The sequence below is a fragment of the Hibiscus syriacus genome, unplaced genomic scaffold (genome assembly GCF_006381635.1).
Source record: "Hibiscus syriacus cultivar Baekdansim isolate YM2019G1 unplaced genomic scaffold, ASM638163v2 tig00110782_pilon, whole genome shotgun sequence".
Taxonomy (NCBI): domain Eukaryota; kingdom Viridiplantae; phylum Streptophyta; class Magnoliopsida; order Malvales; family Malvaceae; genus Hibiscus; species Hibiscus syriacus.
This window is the reverse complement of record NW_024062860.1, coordinates 397,178-418,439: the sequence shown is the minus strand read 5'-3', so window position 1 is coordinate 418,439 and position 21,262 is coordinate 397,178. Positions and strand designations below refer to the sequence as shown.

Genomic DNA, 21,262 nt, shown 5'->3' with positions numbered 1-21,262 from the left:
TTAATCGTGTGTTAACTAATTTTTTTCATCTATAAGGAGCTTTAGGTCCCAAAGTAAAACATTAGGGGCAATAATGCTAAAAAAAGAATATGGTTTAAAATGATCATTTTGGTAAATATTAGGGGTTAGGTTTGGTATTATACCAAAATTAAATGGGTTGATTCGTTCCAATTATGTGCAGTTTGATTTTTGATAGGGTAACTTACATCATAGATATTCTATTATTAGAAAGTTCACAAATGAAATATTATATTTCAGAAAATTACAATTGAATCATTTAATTAATCAAATTATAATATTGTCATTAAATATCAAATGGATAATAAAAGGTGTCTTTAGAAAACAATTTTATCTAAGTGTTTTTTGGGAAAATTACACCACATGTCTCTCTATAATTAGTAAATTTACAAATATGTCACGATATTTCAAAAAGTTACAAACGAGTCACTCTATTAATTTTGTTACAAATAGATGATTTTGTTTTGGGCTTCTCGAATATTATGGGCTCTATTCGATAATTCGAACGATGGATATGCTTCAATTTGTGAGAGGAATAACATATCTAATACGAGGTTATCTGGTGACACTGTTGTAGTATCAGATATGAAGTGCAGTGTGTATGTACTAAGAGTGATTGATTTAGGTTAAATAGTTTATATAGATGGTTTTATTTGATTGTCTTCTAGTTGTTTGTTTCCTATCATTATCAAATAAAAATAAAGATTTTTTTCCTAAAATATATTCGCGTAGTACACGTTGAAGACACATTATATTCAAAAGTCGGAACAGAAATCAGACTAAATTGAAAACTTTACAGCTATTATATTATTTTTAAAACATGCAAAATTAGTATTGAAAATACCATAAAAGCTAGCAGACCAATTAAGAAATTAAATTAACTATAAAATTCAAAACAATAGATTAGAAGTCGATTTTATTACGTTGGGACGTTTTTGCAAAATATGAAAGTTTTAAGGTAAAATTATAATTTTCAATAGTTTCTTTAAGGCATCCGTACCTATTAAAGGTGTCAATATTATTTTAAGTTTCGATATTTTTTTTTGATAAATTCTAAATAGAAGAATGGAGAATGCTTCTAGTGAGTCTAGAACCTATAACCGAAGGGAATATGAGAGAATAAAGATGAGGAGCTTGATCAACCAATTAAATATGCTTACTCTAAGTTTCAATAATTTAAAAGTACTTAAAAAAATTAGTTTTGATATCAATATCATAAGCAGGTTTTAATACTAGGTCTTAGGTTTCTATACCCTTTTTGATATTATACTAAAATCAAGTCCGAAAATAAAAAATTTATTTGTTAGAATCAAATATTTTAAGTATCAATATTTAATGGTCGTAATATTAAAAAAATGTGCGTTCGATTTATTTATATTTACAAACAAGTTCATTCATTGACACGTTTATAAGCTCGTTTATCATGTTCTCCTTCTCCTTTAATTTTTTATATTTTAAATATGGATGAAGATAGAAACTAAGTTGAAGATATCTAAATTTAATTTCTTTTTTAATATTTATTCGTTATTATGAGTTCAATTTTTTAATATTTGTTATTATGAGCGTACCCTTAAAATTTACTTTTTTTAATACTTGTTATTAGAGATCCGTTTTTTTCAATACTTGTTATTACGAAGCTACACTTAAAACTTATTTATTTTTATCAACACTTATTTTTAAGAACAATTATTTAAATAATGATATGTGACCAAAACAACGACCATTATGTAGTGGAAATGAGATTATCCAAAACCGTGATATCCACAACGTCCATAATAACATATGTTATTAAAAATTCACAACCACGATATTCGCAGTGATCGTAATATCATTAGTTATGTCCGCAATAGCGATAAACACAACGAGGTCGAAAACACAAATGCAAACTGTAATTTAAATCCTTGACCAAGGGACTAATTTTTTTAGTTCGCCCTACGGCCACCATCTCAGAAACGGCCTGCTCACACCTCCAGCTTTATTGCTGCTATGCAGCCACCCTTATTCATATTCCAGTATACCATATCGACCAAATACATATATGAATCCTAATTTGTTCGAAACTGAACTGCCTTCAGAACCTGCAATCTCAAAGGCAAACAAAAAGCTACTGGTTTCCGGTGATAGGGCTATCGCGGCCTTTCTTGATATCATTAGTTATGTCCGCAATAGTGATAAACACAACGAGGTCGAAGACACAAATGCAAATTGTAATTTAAATCCTAGATCAAGGGACTAATTTTTTTAGTTCGCCCTACGGCCACCATCTCAGAAACGGCCTGCTCACACCTCCAGCTTCATTGCTGCTATGCAGCCACCCTTATTCATATTCCAGTATACCATATCGACCAAATACATATATGAATCCTAATTTGTTCGAAACTGAACTGCCTTCAGAACCTGCAATCTCAAAGGCAAACAAAAAGCTACTGGTTTCCGGTGATAGGGCTATCGTGGCCTTTCTTGATATCATCCCACCCTCTCACCCATGGCTGGCCGGGGGTTGCTTGGGTCTCGGGTGAAGAATGGTCGCTGAGGTTTTTCAAGACCTTCTCTTGCACTGCAGAGAAAACCTATACAACCAAAAGATCATATAAGAATACTGGGAAATAATGGGAATACTGGTGCTGTATATTTTAGATCATCTCTTACAGGATTAACCATCACCAATTCAGGTGGTTGTTCTTGACCCGTTAACCATTTCCAGAGGTCGGGGTTTTCCTGCGAAAGAGAAATATAAGTCTCAAGACAAATATGAAAGCATTTGGATGCTAATGAGATGCATGATTTGTTGATCCCTCTCCTAAAAACTAGTGTTGAGAAAGATCATTTATATGATTTTATAGAGTTTTATGGATAGAGATACATGTTCATTGGTTTACTTAATATGTTAAGTGATATCATCCGTTGGAAGAAAACACATTGCTAGCCTCTACTATCTGCTGTCAATTTATATGGCCAACATCAAAATCATCTCACTGACGAGTTGGACCCAGCAAAAGTCGGTTCAAACTGACTTAACAGATAACCTTCGGTCAAGTCAGTTCAGCCAAGTCAATTAAGATGGAACTTTAGGTGGTTACAACTGATGTTAAGCGGGTTTGGTTAAGTCAGTTGAATTGGTTTTTCAGTATTTTCAGTTAAACTGCCTGATGCGACCGACTATTCTCCCCTAGTAATGAGAAAGGTTAGTAGCAAACCAAGGCTTAAGTTGATAAGTGAAGATCAATAGCCAGACAGTTCAAGGTTAAGATGCAAGCCAAGATAAAAAAATGGAGAGTCGACAGTATTTGACGATAAGCATAGAATTGCAACAGGAGCATTGCTGGTAAAAAACGAATAGATCAAACCAATTCTAGCATATTTAGAATTCAGTATCACTAGATGCCACTAAATGACAATAACAGTTGTCTGCCTATAAGATCTAAATAACCGACTTAAACATCCGATGTTAAGCAGGTTTGGTTAGGTCAGTTGAATTGGCATTTCAGTATTTTCAGTTAAACTGCCTGAGGCTACCGACTGTTCTCCCCTAGTAACGAGAAAGGTTAGAAGCAAACCAAGGCTAAAGTTGATAAGTGAAGATTCATATCCGACAGTTTAAGCTTAAGGTGCAAGCCAAGATATAAAATGGAGAGCCAACATTAGTTGCCGATAAAAAATTCCAGAAAGGCAATCCAAAGCATGAATTGAGCAGAGAGCGAAGCATGAATGCTCAGGCGATGCTTCAATTGACAAGATTCAGATATAGTTTTAAACGCATGTAAATTCAGCTTATAAGCAATAAAAAATGAACCCTTTAAACAAAAGATGGAGAATAAAGAAGAATACCAAATCAGGGACATGAATAAGAGCATTATTGATAATATAGAATTAGATAATTGTTATAACCCAACATCGCACGTCAAAACTTCCTGAGAACTCCTCCATAAAGGAGGCCCTAAAAAAACATCTCTGGACACAGAGCACCTGGAATCTTATATCCCTCGGGAAACAAACTTTCGACATGACTTCTAGCAGGTCTCAAGTGATTTGTTAGAATCAATCGACAAGTGTTCAAGTCAAGCAGACATATCTATCCTGTAAACCTACATATAGCCATCATAGGCTTACGTTTATGACCAACCCCAAGGATTCCTATAAAACCTTTCAATCAAAATCGGGAGAGGGGATCGGTTTTTATGACATCCAGACACCAATCCTTCTTCCTCACAAAAGAGAATCTTCATACTGAGTAAAGACTGTTTAACCCACAGCTGCAGTTCTCCGCCCAAACTAGAAGGGGTGAACTACTGAACTGCCTATAGCGTCTTTGAGACATTTGTTTCCACCAACAATAATGAATCCCTTTAAACATATTAGCATAGCAAGCAGCTTTATTACTTAAATTGAACAGAAAACAAGGCATGAACACTAACCTAAAGGCAACACCAAATCAAGGACATGTAAATTTAGCTTATAAGCAATCAAAAAAGAACTTTTATATTTCAATAAAGGGAGAAAAAGAGAAGAATACCAAATCAAGGACATGAACAAGAGCTTTAATTCCATTTTTATCCATAGAATGGATATGTTCCTCAACCCATTTTCCCAAAACCAAATCCAGCTCCAAAAACCCTCTTTGTTTGCTCCTATACAACAATCTGTAAAAACCCAAAACAGGGGTCCATCAAAAATTCAAAATCCAGGTAAATTTTGATGATCAGAACTGAAAAAAAAGGTACTCCAGGAAGCTAACCTGTTAAAAAGACGCCTTTTGCTTTCTTCGTTCGAAAGATCGATGTTCAGTGGCTGAGTGTTACTAAAATCCGTAGATGAATATCTTGAAACCCAGCCATACTGCGGCCTGATAAAGAACAAATTTTACTAACGCAAAAGAAAACTAAGAAAAGCAAACAAAGGTACAAGGATAAAAGGTTAGTGAATACCTGAATACGGTGGTTGTACGGTCGGCGACGGTGGAAGTATTAACAATACGGCGGGCGTTACGAAGAGCTATTCTGAGGGTGGCCATTGGCTTAACGAACGATTCTTGAACACTGGAGAACGGGAGGAAAATTAAAAATCAAATTATGATAATAAATTAAAATTAAAAGTTTGAGTAAACTGCTTTATTAGTCATTGAAACGTTTAGATCCCTTTCAATTTGGTCATAAACTCTTTAAGACGTACGTTACAATCATCAAACTTTTAATCTACTTCATTATTGTTACTGCCATTAGCTGCCTTTACGAAATATTGACGTAGCAAATTAAAGGTTTGTTCTAAGAAAATCTCTAAAGATTTCAAATTTATAGGTGCAAAAAGCCAAAAAAAAACTAACGAATCAGTTATCGATCAACTCCAACGATCGAAAAAATATGTTTGATTAGAAGATTGATATAATTTAATTTCAAAATAATTTTTATTTTTGATTAAGATTCGAAGAGATTGTAAGGTTATTTAACTGGTTTGAAGTGAATGAAAGAAAGGAGAAGTTTAATGATCTTTTCGATAAAAAAATCATCAAATGATAGTAGAAACGACGATAATCCAATAGAAACTAAAAGTAAAAACTTTTCAATATGCTATTATTAACAATTAAATCAACTTGAAATCAAAATATTTTAATCTTTTGGACAATTTGAGCATTCCCATTTCTCACCATTGGAATGACTTAACGATCATTCCGTTCATAAAAAACTTGAGCTCTTGCAATGACTATTAATTTTGAAAATTAAGGATTTTTTTAGGTAAAATAAAACTTTAATGTGCAACATCAAAATTACTAAAGTAATGAAAGTGAATTAAAAAAAATAACAACTATAATATAAATTTTAAAAGTTTAGTAACCACAGTATAAGTATCCTAAAAAATAGTGATTACCAGTGTAGTTTACCCTATAAATTTTAACCAGACGAGGGAAATGAATCGTGGCCTAATCTAATCCAAGTAAAGATGTTAGGTCACCCTCTCTAAAAATCAAAAGCATAATGATAAAATTAGGAACAATGTTTATTAGAATTATCATTTTGTCTCTTATTTTTTTTAGAATATTTTGATCTTTGACGTTTTTTAAGATAAAAAGGCCATAATATTTGATAGAATAATTATTTTGTCATTTATTCTTTTTTTCTAATGCATTTTAGTATTCAACGTTTCATTTTAAGTTAAAAATAGTCATATTTTGAAGCGTTAATAGTGTGCTAACTAATAATTTTCATCTATAGGGAGCTTTATGTCCCAAAGAGAAACATTGTGGGCAAAAATGCTAAAAAAAGAATATGGTTCAAAATGATCATTTTGGTAAATGTTAGGGGCTAGTTTTGGTGTTATGCCAAAATTAAATGGGTTGATTAGTTCCAATTATGTGCAGTTTTGATTTTTTATAGGGTAAATTATATCATAGATATTCTATTATTAGTAAGATAACAAATGAAATATTATATTTCAGAAAATTACAATCGAATCATTTAATTAATCAAATTATAATATTATAATTAAATATCAAATGGATAATAAAAGGTGTCTTTAGAAAACAATTTTATCTAAGTGTTTTTTGGAAAATTAAACCACATGCCTCTCTATAATTAGTAAATTTACAAATATGTCACAATATTTCAAAAAGTTACAAACGAGTCACTCAATTAATTTTGTTACAAATGGATATTTTGTTTCGGCCTTCTCGAATATTATGGGCTCTATTCGATAATTTGAACGATGGATATGCTTCAATTTGTGAGAGGAATGTCATACCTAAGACGAGGTTATCTGGTGTTGGATGATGTAGATCGGGATTCAAGAAGTTTAAATGTTTTTGAGGTGATTTCGTGGATTTTAAGAGAGCTTTCAAGAATCTAATCTTATGAATAAGGCGAAGAGATCGAGGTGGATTTTATGGTGCAATTTGGAGTTCATCGATCATTATAAACAACTAGATTTTATATTGCATATGATCTTATTATTATAGACAATCAATTAATTAACTTTATTGTAACTTTTTGAAACATGTAGACTTTTTTTTATTAAAATATTTCAATTCAAACTCGTTTATGATTTAATGATACAATAATTTAATTGTTACGATAAGTTAAGGATACACTACACATTTAATACCTCAATTATCACTTTTGTTTCATTTTAGTGATTCAACTATTTTTTTCAAAATCTTACCTAACGTTATATTTTGGTCATCGACCGTTAAAAAACTAACAGAATTGCTGATATTATATATTTTTAATTTTTTTTCAACGATGAGATAGTGTTATCTTTAATTTTTTAATGGTGTATGACTAAATTGAAAAAAAAACTAAATATTAGGTATGGTTTTGAAAAAGAATAATTGAGTGACCAAAACAAAATAAAAACGATAAATTACGTACTAAATATATAGTTTAGCCATAAATTGATTAAGTGACTCGATTATGTCATGATCACATATATCCCATCTTTAACAGCCTCCCACGCATAGGTTCAAGCCCATCCCAACCATGGCAAGTTCGGATGCTATAAGCAATGCACCATGGCCCATCTATCACCCAAATAACCTAATAGTGCGCAACGTTCCAGTCCTCCAAAGAGCATACCAAGAGCATCATCCTCATCAACGACCAATTCAAAAATATTTTTTAAAGTACATATATTTTATTAATAATATCCACTTTTTGTATTGAATAGAAACAAATAAAGTTTTAAGATGAACATCATCGGTAAAATGAATAATTAACCTAAATAAACTTAGATCTCAAGATAGACACGTGTTCAACAACAAAAAATAACTATTGACCGATCAACATATTTTTTTAAATTGTAAAGAGAGAAAAACAAATATTTACAAAGAGTTCATCTTATCCGAGAGTGGATGTACCTATCCGAGAGTTCAACTGCACCACCACCACAACCACCACCTCGTTTATCAAGGAGCTCCGAAGTGAAACTATCATGCCCTATCTAATTCAACCGCATCTCGAACACAAATTTCTCGACAATGATCTTAAGATGAGCGTGTAATGAAGTAAAAATAATAATAATAATTGTTTAAACTCAGAATCTCTAAAAAAAATAATTTTTTTATCACTGAAGCTACTTGATAGATTCAACTAAATTAATAAATTTAAAATTATTATATATTTGTATTTAGACTTACTTATACTTTTCGACTATTAAAAGTTACAAAACAACGCCTTATAATATTATTTGAACTCACACACATCTTTCAAACGTAGTATTATATTTCCATTAATCTTTAAGGAAAATAATATTTTTTTCTATCATTGAGACCATTTAATGAATTTGGTTTTTATTAAGTGAAGAAGTAATATATTTTAAAGGTAAATATCATATTTTCTTCTATCATTGATATATAAATTTATGCATTTTGTTCTTATACACTTCTGTTTTGTTTTTTCTTTAATCTCATAATAGTCAAAAAATTAAATATTAAAAAATGAGAATTTTCTATTTTATTTAAAAACAAACCTCATAAAGTTCAACTTTTTTTAAATATTAAAACTGATCTTTTCTATTTTGTTTCAAAGAAAAATCTAGGTAAGTACTGAATTTGACTATTAGAACTCAGATTTTGCATTTGATTTTAAAAGATAAATCTTTATTTCTTTTGGTTGGAAAAAAATCTTTATAAAGTTTACTTAAAAATATTAAAAATAAAATTAATATCAGTTAAGAAATGATTGATATATCTTAAAGAAATTAACAGTTAATGTTTTCTCTACTCACTCTAAGTTTTGATATCGAAATTTAAATTTTATGATTTTATATTAAAAGACAACTTGTACGTCTTGACTCTGGACTGAGGGAGTCACTCTTAATTTAAACTTTATCGTACTAAAATAAATAAATAAATAAATAAATACTAAAGAATGTAGAAACTCATTATGAAGATAATTTATCAACTTAATTTTATTTTTCATTTACAATGTTAAAATTTTGTTAGGGTCTTAATTTATTTATTGATGTATGTAAACATACAAATTTATATAAGCCATATAAATATAAATTAAAGTTAATTGAACCAAATTATTAATTTATTATAATAAAATAAAATTTAAATACTAAAATACACTATGGCTAAAATATATAAGAAATTATAAAATACAAATTGTTAATATAATGTTAAAAACGATAGAAATTGATTGTAACTAAAAATCTTATTAAATACAGTAACTTTTTTTTTGTTGGACATGTTACAATAAAAAACATCACTTTCTTCAAAATATTTTCGAGTGTAATAGAAAATGTTATATTTTTTATAATATTTTCGATTGTAATACCAATAAAAAATATTAATTTCTTCAAAATATTTTCGATTGTAATAAAAATGTTATATTCTTTATAATTTTTTCGATCGTAATCCTTAAACTCCCGTAATATAACTTTTCAAATATATTCGAAAATATTATAAATTTATATAACTTATTTTAAATGAGGCTGCAGATATGGTCAAACTTGAAGTCATCAAGTGGCATTTGTCTTCCTCTGCTTTTGATATTTCCGGTTTTGAGCTCACGTGAGCAAGAATATTACACGTTGTTTCCTTGCTAATCAGGTTTACTTAGCAGCCAAGTGGCATTTGTCTTCCTCTGCTTTTGACATTTCCGGTTTTGAGCCCACGTGAGCAAGAATATTACACGTTGTTTCCTTGCTAATCAGGCTTACTTGGCAGCCACTTTTGAAAAACAAACAATAAACATAAAGATAAAATAATGTTCTCGGTTTTAACATTTATGGTTTTTCAAGAGTAAATTACACAAATAATCTCCTACCTATAGGATATTTTTTTTTGATTTTTTCAACTATTAAAAGTTATAAAATGATCCCACGATTATATGATATTGATTTGTTGAGTCCCCGATTATTTAAAGTTACAAAATGGTCACCCGACTATTCATATGTTCCAAACTCATCATTTCCTCTTAAAAGATTGATGGTCGTTTGAGTTGGACGTTAACTTGATGAATAGATATGATAAAATCATATTTTAATAATATTTACTGGCACTGCCATTACTTTTAAGTGTTGACTCGACGATATAATATTTTAAGCACTAACTCAATGGTATAATGTAAACGGAGAGTCAATCTATAAAATACAACTTAAATGGTTTTGGAATCTGATTTATCATTTCCAAATTAACATGTTAACCCTAAGCTTAGACGAGCATTAATTTTTTAATGGAAAAGGATGAGTTTGGAACATATGAATAGTCCAGTGACAATTTTGTAACTAATAGTCGAAGGACTCAACAAAACAACGCCATAGAGTTGATGGACCATTTTGCAACTTTTAATAGTCATAGAACTCAACAAAAAAAACCTTATAGTCGGAGGGACCATTTGTGTATTTTACCTTTTTTATTGATTTAACTTTTAATATCTAAAAATTAATAAAAAAATATTATTAATTGATAAATTTTCAATCATCTACATTTACAATCGATAAGTCAACAGTCAACAATAATTTTTTTTTAAAAAGAGTAAGATCAAGATTTTCAAATAAAAACAATATAAAGACCTAATTTTATAAAAACAAAATAGTATAAGGAACTTTAACATATTTAAACTATTTTATTCAACTTAAAATTTTAAGGTAAAGTACATCGAAATCATTAAACTATACTAAAATAATCTTTTTGGTCATTAAACATTCAAACGTTACAAAATAAACATTAAATTCATCTAATTATTATAAAAATATCTCTACAACATTATAAATAGTTACTAATTTTCAATAAATTTAACGACTAGTCTATAACATTTCGACACAAGTGACAGTGTAAAAATTATAATAATCATTTTGTAACGTGAAAGTTTATCGATAAAATACTAAATTTAACATAATTTTGTGATGAACTAGTATACAAATGATTTCCCGACTACAAGGGATTGATTCATTGAGTCTCATGATTATTAAAAGTTACAAAATAAACCTCTAACCATAAGATGTTGTTTTGTTGAGCCTCTTGACTATTAAAAGTTATAAAATAGTCAATTAATTATTCATATATTTCAAAATCGTACTTTTTAAAAGAATTGACTCCTGTTTGAGTTGAACGTTAACATGTTGACTGAGACATGATAAAATTATATTTTAATGTCGTTGCTTTCAAGCATTGACTCGACAACATAATATTTCAAGTACAAGCTCGATGGCATAACATATACGAAGATTCGATCCATAAATACAACTAAAATAAATTCTGAGATCAGATTTTTCATATTTCAATCAACATGTTAACGTCCATATCAGACATACGACCAATTTTTAATGTAAAATGACAAGTTTGGAACACATGAATAGTTAAGTGATAATTTTGTAACTTTTAATAGTCAGATGACTTGAAAAAGCAACACCCTATAGTTGAAGGATCGTTTTGTAACTTTAATAGTTAGGGGATTCAACAAAGTAACACCCTATAATCGAGGGATCATTTGTGTACTTTACCCTTTTCTGATTTAAACTTTATAGTGTATTTTTTAATAAAAAAGCTTTAAAATATGGTCAAAATGGGCGGTTAAGTCTCCGTGTCTCAAATAACTATATATATTGAACTGAAAACTATGGGAATGCATCACCTTCAATCTTGAAGCCCGAATCTCCTCAGAACGTTAGGTACGCTTCATATATATATATATATATATATTTGCTTGATTCCATTGAAATATTTAGTTTATAAGGGATTATATGTTGAACTGACAGGAAAAATGGAAAGTTTCAATCTTGGATGGTTACTTTTGGTAGCAATTTTGGCGACTTCAAGCCTGCCATTTTCACAAGCCTTTGGGAGAGTAAAGACTGGTGTTTTTCTATCCCCTAAGGTCGAGCTCGAACCGGGATTGGTGTCGAATAAACTCTATTTCGACGTCGATTTTCCGAGAGGTCATATTGCCTTGAAAAGTTTCAATGCCGAACTTGTTGACGATGCTGGGAATCCAGTTCCACTCTACGATACTTATCTGCATCACTGGATTGTTGCGAGGTTCTTTGTACGTCAAGGTTTGGGAACTCGCGACATTTCGAGACTCAATAGTTCGGATTATATCTCGGGAAGAAACAGCGGGATATGTAACGATGGAACACTCGATCAGTTCTTCGGTCTTGGTTCTGAGACACGAAAAACTGCGACTCATATTCCTGATCCTTACGGAATAGAAATCGGTAATCCTGCTGAGATTCCTTCTGGTTTTGACGAGACGTGGGCGATTAACATTCATGCGATCGATACGAGGGGAGCGGAAGATACGATGGGATGCACTGAATGCCGGTGCGATCTTTACAATGTCACGAGGGATGAAACCGGACAACCTTTGAGTCCAAACTACAAAGGGGGCTTGTTATGTTGCTATGATGGCACACGCTGTAGGAGGAAAGAAGGGTTTAATGGCATCAAAAGAACACTTTACCTTCGATACACCGTCGAGTGGGTTGACATGGATAGCTCGATCACGCCTGTTAAAGTTTACATATTCGACGTTGCGGATATGTGGAAGAGGTCCAGAAATTCCACCGGGATTAATTCAGAGCACGATTGCAGGGTATAGTTCAACTTGTTTGTTTGCTGCAATGATTTCATTTTTGGGAATTAATCAAGTATCTATAATGCAGGTTGAATACAGCATTGAATCGTGCCGAGCAACGGGATCGACGAGAAACGTATGCATTGACAACAAAAGGATTAGTCTCGACATGCCATTCAGTGGCTATGTGATATATGGTGTTGCACACCAACATGCTGCAGGTTCTGGTTCTTCTCTCTATAGGAAGGTATGGAAATGTCATTCTGTACATGTACATAAAATGTAATGTTTCCTTCTGATATCGAGATGAACCTGTTTTTGTATCGCGATTTCAGGGTGGCCGAGTTTTGTGCTCTTCAATACCGAAATACGGTAAAGGGAACGAAGCCGGAAATGAATCTGGGTACGTTGTAGGAATGTCCACCTGCTATCCTAGACCAGGGAGTGTGAAGATATCAAAAGGGGAGACTCTAATTCTAGAGTCCAAGTATAGTAATATCAAACAACATACTGGACTTATGGGGCTATTCTACCTTTTGGTTGCCGAGAAATTGCCCTAGTCTGCTGGAGAAGATGACACTGCTGTAGTTTCAGATATGAAGTGCAGTGTGTATGTACTAAGAGTGATTGATTTAGGTGAAATAGTTTATATAGATGGTTTTATTTGATCGTCTTCTAGTGTTTGTTTCCTATCATTATCAAATAAAAATAAAGATTTTTTTTCCTAAAAAATATTCGCGTAGTACACGTTGAAGACACATTATATTCAAAAGTCGGAACAGAAATGAGATTAAATTGAAAACTTTACAGCTATTATATTATTTTTAAAACATGCAAAAGTAGTATTGAAAATACCATAAAAGTTAGCATAACAATTAACAAATTAAATCAACTATAAAATTCCAAACAATAGATTAGAAGTCAATTTTATCACGTTGGGACCTTTTTGCAAAATATGAAAGTTTTAAGGTAAAATTATAATTGTCAATAGTTTCTTTAAGGTATCCGTACATATTAAAGGTATCAATATTATTTTAAGTTTCGATATATTTTTTGATAAATTCTAAATTTAATCCTAATTTTACTTAGAGAGAATGAGAATAAAGACTCTAGAAAAAAAATGCTTCTATTGACTCTAGAACCTATGACCTAAGGGATTATAAGAGAACATGATCACTCGGTCAAATATACTTGCTCTAAGTTTCAATATTTTAAAAGTACTTAAAAAATTAGTTTTGATATCAATATCATAAACAAGTTTTAATACTGGGTCTTAGGTTTCTATACCCTTTTTGATATTATACTAAAATCAAGTTAAAAAATAATCTCCTTTTAATTTTTACATTTTAAAAATTGGTGAAGATAAGACTAAATTGAAGACAATTGAAGTTTGAAGTTCAAATTGTGAAGCATAAGGAGATAAAGGATTCGTGACATAGTTTCACCATTTCACGAACACACAAAAGAACATGATCATAAACGATAAATAAATGAATACAAAGACATTCAAAAATAAATAAACGAATACGAACACAATATTAAAAATTTAAACTAACACGAATTGAACATAAATACTTTAAAAAATAAATAAACGACATAAACACAATTTTATTCATTCAAACTCGGTTTAGACCCCTAAATATAATTCTGAATCCGGAAAGCTGAAACAACCCCATTTATACATTCAATCTAGTAGTGAATTAGATCCATTACAACATGAGAAAAGTAAAATCAGGAAGAAAGGCATGGCCTTCCCTTTGCCTCATTGACTTGCCTGTTGCCCTCTTCAAATCCTCTACGAGAAACATGAAGAGGACGACGGTATACGTTCACAGAGGATTTAAACTACAATCGTAACGTAACGTGATACTATATCGATTAAGTTCACTCCGAAAATACGACCATGATCGTAATTTAAATCTCCTGATACAAAATATCATGCATGCACCGGTGTTCCCATCCCCATGCAAGCTGTCTTTTTCTTCTTTCTTCTCAACATTTTTGTCAAAGTTGAGGAATAAGGAAGAAGAAGAAGAAGAGAATGTATATCGCAAATTGTCTTTGTTTCTGCAGCAGACGGTTTATATAATATAACATATTGGACTGGACAGGGTCACACAGGTGTCAAAGCAGGAATGGACCGAAAAGATGTTGGGTTCGGTTGCTAGTGTTGTAAATAAGTCAAGTTGAGTTTTGATAATCGCTCGACTCGATTCGAAAATTTTAAATTTAGGTTCGAATCGACTTAAAAGTTTGCGACTTAAAATTATCAAGTTCGACTCAACTCGAAATAAAAAATTGAAGTTCGACTTGGCTCGAAAGCTTAAAATTTTTAAATTTGACTTGAAATAAAAAAATTTAAGCTCAACTCGAGCTTGAAAAAACTTGAACTCTAAACATTCTCTGACTTATCTATATTGAAACTCAATCTCGAACTCGAACCCAAATCTTGAGTACATGAAAGTCTTAAATTGTATTTAAAAAAACAACAACACATAAATGATAATATTATTAATAATTTAATTAAAAAAATTAATATGTTATTTTTGAGTCGTGAGCTTTTTAAATCGAGTATCAAGTAGTTTGTTTCGGTCTTTAAGAACTCGAATCGAGTTTGAGCTCGAGTGAAGCTCATTCGATTCGAGTATTGACCAAGCTTTGACCGAATTGATCTCAAATAGCTCGCGATATGTCTCTTCTCATTTACAGTCCTAGTGATTGCATCTGAAATTTAATTTTTATATAATATAAGTTCTTTTATTTTCTTTCAATGATCTTATTTTATATCTTTTAAATATTATAATTTCACACTCTTTAAATTTCTAAAACACATTTTAAAAATTTATATTCGTGACATAAAATTTTATCTTCGTCTATGTATCAAATGCTAAACCTTGCAGATTTGCTAAAGAATAAGAAAAAGGAGACAAATTTGTCAAATTTTCTTATCTTATCTTCAACTAAGAATACTATTATTCTCCCCTTGAATTATCTTATCTTCAACCAAGAACACTGTTATTCTCTTTACTTTTACAAAAGGTTAATATGTATTTTAAGTCCATATACTTTTTGTACATTTTGAATTTAGTCCTTGTACTTTTATTTTCAGACATTTCGGTCGTGTTTGGTTTCAGAGAATAAAGACTATTTTTCGTTTTTCTTAGAAAATAGAGAACAAAGGAGGAAATGTTTTGATTGAAATGTCTGACCCTGGTTCGAATTCGTATAGATGTAGTATTTTTTTATTTTATTTTTAATATTTCTGTCATAAAAAATAGGTACGAAACATATTTTCTTAATTATTGAAAGCAAAATTTTATTTTTATTTTTCAAAAATGTTTTTTGTTTTCCATAAAACATAAAATAAAAAAAATAGAAATGAAAACAGAAAATAAAACTAAAAGGAATAGTCTCTCTACCTTTCAATTTTATAAATTTGAGTCCAATTGTTAATATCGTTAAAAATTCATATACATACTAACGTTATTTTTTATTACACAGCTTTCAATTTTTTTTCAATTTTAAAATGTAACACTACCAAGTTTAAGAGAATAATTTTAACGAGCTAATAGTTAGACTTAAATTTGAAAAGTAAATTAATCAAATTCATAAAAAATAAAGTAAGAAAACTAAATTTTAAATATACGAAGAGTAGAGGGACGTGGAACAAAATTTAATACTACAAAAAATCATGATAGTCTTTGAATTGGAAAAGGCAAAGGAAGAAAAGGAAAGATAACAGGTGGAGGGTTCCGTGTCCGTAAACTAGAAACAAATGGAAAGAGGATCAAAGGCAAGTTATGGAAATAATATTATAGTAATTTTAAAGCAGAAGAATTTTGAAGAAGATAATCATCATGCCCTTCATTCTCAGTTATTCGGGTCCAAAAGATTTGCACCAGCGGTAAATAATGAGTTAAGCAAGTAATTCGGATTTGATTAGATCAAAGTTTGATAAAAATTTGATTTGGGATGATTATATTTGAATCGAACTCGACTCGAGATATTAACGAGTTGATTCGAGCAAACTCCAACTCGATTCGATAAATTCACGAGCAGCACGCTAATTTTTTTATATAATTTTTTCAGTAATTATCTTAAAAAATTATTTTATTCAAAAAATACTAATTTACTCATAGATAATAGAAAAGATGATAAATTATTAATCTATTAATTTTATAATAAAAATAAAAATACTAAATTATTAATTAGTATTTTACTACACTAAAAAATTACTCATAGATAATAGAAAAGATGATAAATTATTAATCTGTTAATTTTATAATAAAAAATACTAAATTATTAATTAGAATTTTACTACACTGAAAAATCAAACCATATTTATTATTTTAATGTATTTGTGAATTGTTACTTCGGAGTTTAGACTTTGAAATTGTTTCATACACTCTTTTGACATTATTTTTGGTTAAATTTATTAATTTATATTTATATTAAGCTCTATAGTATTAGCAAATTTTACCTATAATTAAGGAAATAAGGTAATAATTTTTTTATATAATTTTTTCAGTAATTATCTTAACGAATCAAGTCGAGCAACAAAAGTTTTTAACGAGAATGAGTTGAGCACTATCTAACTCGCAATTGACTCACTCCTAATTTGCACCATCCACTTATTGCCTTTACACTTCACCCATTTAGTGTTTCATATTTAGCACGAAATATAAATTCGGATTTAATTCCATCCATTTATACAATAATTCTTTTTTGCTTGACTAATAAAATTATTAGATTGAATTTCTACATAATAATAGTATTATATGTATAGTTGAAGATACTAAATTTTGTCCAACACATTTGCGTTATTATACTATAATATATCTATATACATATATATTTACATTTCATTTTTATTACATTTTCAGGCCCAAATACAAAAAATTAACAACCCATCAGTGGTCCATCGCACGTGGTCCAGCAGTGACCCAAGCAGCCTCACGACCCAGTTCCACTCAGGGTTGTTTAGGAACCCTAATCTCTTTTCTCATCCAACACCGCAAGGGATGATCTCCAACTGCTCGATCACCGTTTTTCATACAGTAATTCCACCTTTCTCGGCCTCCAACCGACGTGCACGTATGGGACATCAACAACCAAAGCACAAATCAATATTAGAGTTCTATCATGACTCTAAATGGGTTTACAAATAGCATTATTTTGTACTATAAATAGGGCTTGTAAACACACGAAATTACGACGTGTTTACATAGAGGGAGATTTTACACAATATCACAAAGATTTTAGGCACGAAAAATACTCAAAAAATCAAGGCAAATCGGAGCTATTGTATACGATTCGAAACAAAATAAGAAAAAGGTATAAATTTTTACCTTATTTGTTCGGTTCTCTTCTTTGCATGTTGTTTTGCTTTTGAGATTTTTACTCGAAACCCCTAAAAAACAATTTTTGGCCGAGAAACGGGAAAGGTTGTCGAGATCTATTTTTTTAGATCTAGTAATCCCGAGGCCCGATCTTAGAAAATTTCTTGGATTTTCGAAAATAGAGAAGAAAAGCTTCGAAAAAACAAAAAAAAATCATACTTTACTGTCGATGACCGGCGTCCGGCGCCGATCAACGGCAGCAGGGCCGATTTCTGGAAACCACGGCCGCGTTCTTCAAATGAAGAACACTCCCAAGAACAGTTGAGAGAAAAGTCTCTCTTTGGTTTTGATTCATTTTGAACCAAGTAGAAAATGAGAATGATGTTATGGGTTTTGGCCTTTATAGCTGACCGTTTGCACCATGACCCGACCCGACTTATCCCCCAGGATCCGCGCATTTTTTAGCAGAAATGGTGAAACCACACATTTAATCCCTCGCACGCTTTAAAGATACGTTCTGGTCCCTTTGAACCGACTTTAACCTCGAATTACTTTTAATTTTGCCACCAACTTTATCTTTCCTTTCAATTTGACCCCTCTATTATTATTATTAATTATATATATATATATATATTTGTTTATTTTATTTTATTATTTATTTTATTTTATTTATACGTTACTATATATATATGTATATACCTTTTTTTATTTTCTTTCTATTATTATTATTATTATTTCCTATCTTACTTATTTTTATGTTTTTATTTATTTATTTATTTTATTCGTTATTTGGATCTTTTTATCTCTTATATATTCATTTCACCAATTTAGTAGTTGGTGTTTCCTTTTTTTTATGTATATATTATTATTATTACCTCTTTTTCATTTCATTTGTTTTATCTATTTTATTCATTTTTCACTTTTTTTTTTTTTTATTTTCTTTATTTCATTCATTTTTTACTTTATTTATCATTCATTGTTTTTTTATCTAACACATCTCTTGACTTTTTAAGGGCACATTTTCAACCGATATAAGGTAAGTGATTTGGATCGTCATTTTACCTTTTAACTTAAATTTACAACTTCCTTAATTAAGACAACTGGAAATTACGTAGTACCGAAAGGGCAGTTCAAGGGTGCTAACCCTTCCTTGACTGTAACCGACTCCCGAATCTGATACATCTTTGGAAAGACACAGATCATGCAAGAAATAAGGTATCCGTTCAACCTATTTTATTTAAAATAAATGATCGGTGACGACTCCAATTCATTTAATCTAAGTCGAAGCCCAATTTCGGGCCCAACCGAAAGACGGTTCCAACAGCTTGGCGACTCCGCTGGGGACACAGGTAAGTGAGTCAGGCTAAGGTAATTTACAGTTGTCTTTTAACGAAAAGGGTAAGTTTACATTTTAAGGTAACATTTCGATCCTTATTGCTTACTTTTGATTATATTTTCAAGTAAATAGTTGTACTAACTGTTTTCTAATGATTTCAGCATTCCAAACTCGTTTTTCACTTAAGGCTCTAAACCCGAGCTCCAAACCCATTTTTAAGTGGAAGTGAAAGCGATGCCTTCGTGTGAATTTATTCACCGTATGGGTCTAGCAAGTAACCTTCGGGATTCATATACCTCATGCCTTCGTGTGAATTTATTCTCCGTATGGGCATAAGGGAATTTTTCCTCTCGAGTTTAACTTAGTCCACACAAGCATGTGATGGGTTTAGGACTAAGAGTCTGGCAAGCCCAAGAGGGCACCAGCAAGAGAACTTGAGTACCGTTTTTTAGAACCTAAACCGGGAGACCCTGGAGATTTAGAGCTACCTCGAAACCACATTCTAAAATATAGGATATTTTCACCCTAACCATGTTTTTTTTGTCTTTTTACTCTTTTTCTTTCATAATTTTTTATTTACTTTTTTACTAGCTCTTTTGCCTTTGTGTTTATTTTTTTATCATTCACATCATTCGAAAGAGGTGTTGATCCACCAAAAACGTGTTTGTTGAACATGAATAATCTATATTAATGGACAAAGGGGTTGTAATACAAGAGATGAAAATGCATAGGACAGTCTACAAGGTGACTATGTGTCACATTCAATCCTGAAGACGTGGCGCCCACAATTGAAGAGTATATCACTCTGTTGCGTTATAAAGGACTCAGAATGAATCGAGTCTACATCAAGCACAATAAAAGCCTATCTTGTAAGAATTGACTGGCTAAGGTTGCAGGGGCAAGATGAAGGTTACTGATCTTGGGAGTCCCCTCAAAGATAATAATGAATAGCTGAAATTGGAGACCATTACTTACGAATTCAAGAAACAAACAAATGAACTTCTTATAGTTTCTATCAATTAAGGGTTCCAATGACGTATTCATTGGAAACACGCTCAACAAAAGATAAATGCCCGAGATGTAGTCATTCGAGACTTCTTGGGCCAATACAAAAAGCAACTCAATATTTGCACAGTTCATCTAGAGAAGCCGGAGCTGTACGACAAGTTATTCAACCAGTGACAGACGAACACAGAAGACTAGTTAACATGTCAGAAGCTGTCATGATATTTTTGGTCTTTTAAAATATAAAACACTTTTGTCCCTAATAAGGATTATTCATAATAACAGGCACATTTTTTGGATCAATGCCTCGGACATTTCATTCATCATGAATTTAAACATATTTTGCATTTTGTTATTTTCTTTGCATTCACATTAACTAACGGAAGAATGCTTTAATAAAAGGAATAAATACTAGATACACCACCTCAAGCGTTGGACACACCTCATCCGGATAACACTCGCTTGAAAGAGGCGAATGGAGGCCAGAATCATTCAAATCGAAGAGAATATGGCAAAATTGCATAAAGAGCTAGAAGATAAAATGGCTCAGAACAATAAGAGTACCCTGGATTCCATCGCGAGAAGCCAGGAGTCCTTAGTCGACCAAATCGTGGCTAAGTTGTCTGGTTTACAACAACAAGCAAGTGCACCCGGAGTAGGTGCGTTGAGGGGGTAACCATATCACCGACCCCGCATGTGGTTATTTCACCTGGGATCATACCCATACCGCAAGAAAACTCTTATGCTACCAAAGGAAAAGCATCATCTGCTGCAAAGGGGTAAACTTCCACAACCTGTCCTGGCAACCATCCGGATGATTACAATATCCCAGATTTTGATGAAGATGACAAAGCGAAAAAGATGGCAGAGAAGATCAAAATGCTGGAAGATCAGGTGAAGATGTTCCAAGGAGACCATGATTATCCTGGAGTAGACACAATGGAGCTGAGCCTAGTTCCAGATTTGGTGCTTCCGCCAAAGTTTAAGGTCCTGGAGTTTGAGAAGTTCGATGGGAACAACTGTCCCTCAGCCCACATCACTATGTTCTGTCGGAA

At 31.3% G+C, this 21,262-nt stretch overlaps 2 protein-coding genes across 3 annotated transcripts; one reads left to right on the top strand and one right to left on the bottom strand.

Moving 5' to 3' along the window:
- Window positions 1-1,778: 1,778 nt before the first annotated feature.
- Window positions 1,779-5,076, bottom strand: LOC120140154 (succinate dehydrogenase assembly factor 2, mitochondrial-like). 2 transcript variants are annotated; one of them, XM_039155177.1, is made up of 6 exons: window positions 4,944-5,076; window positions 4,754-4,861; window positions 4,532-4,658; window positions 2,668-2,736; window positions 2,474-2,588; window positions 1,779-2,154 (listed from the first exon to the last, which is right to left on the bottom strand). In XM_039155177.1, the coding sequence occupies exons 1-6, from the start codon at window positions 5,027-5,029 to the stop codon at window positions 2,123-2,125; spliced, it is 537 nt and encodes a 178-aa protein (XP_039011108.1). In that variant the 5' UTR covers window positions 5,030-5,076; the 3' UTR covers window positions 1,779-2,122. The 2 variants fall into 2 exon arrangements, with proteins under 2 accessions (XP_039011108.1, XP_039011107.1); XM_039155176.1 differs by lacking the exon at window positions 1,779-2,154 and having other exon boundaries at window positions 2,176-2,588; window positions 4,944-5,073.
- A 6,625-nt stretch (window positions 5,077-11,701) lies between these two features.
- On the top strand, window positions 11,702-13,103 carry LOC120140142. Its single transcript, XM_039155166.1, has 3 exons — window positions 11,702-12,545; window positions 12,616-12,784; window positions 12,863-13,103. Exons 1-3 carry the CDS (start codon window positions 11,715-11,717, stop codon window positions 12,901-12,903), a joined length of 1,041 nt encoding a protein of 346 aa, XP_039011097.1. The 5' UTR covers window positions 11,702-11,714; the 3' UTR covers window positions 12,904-13,103.
- The last annotated feature ends 8,159 nt before the right edge of the window (window positions 13,104-21,262 follow it).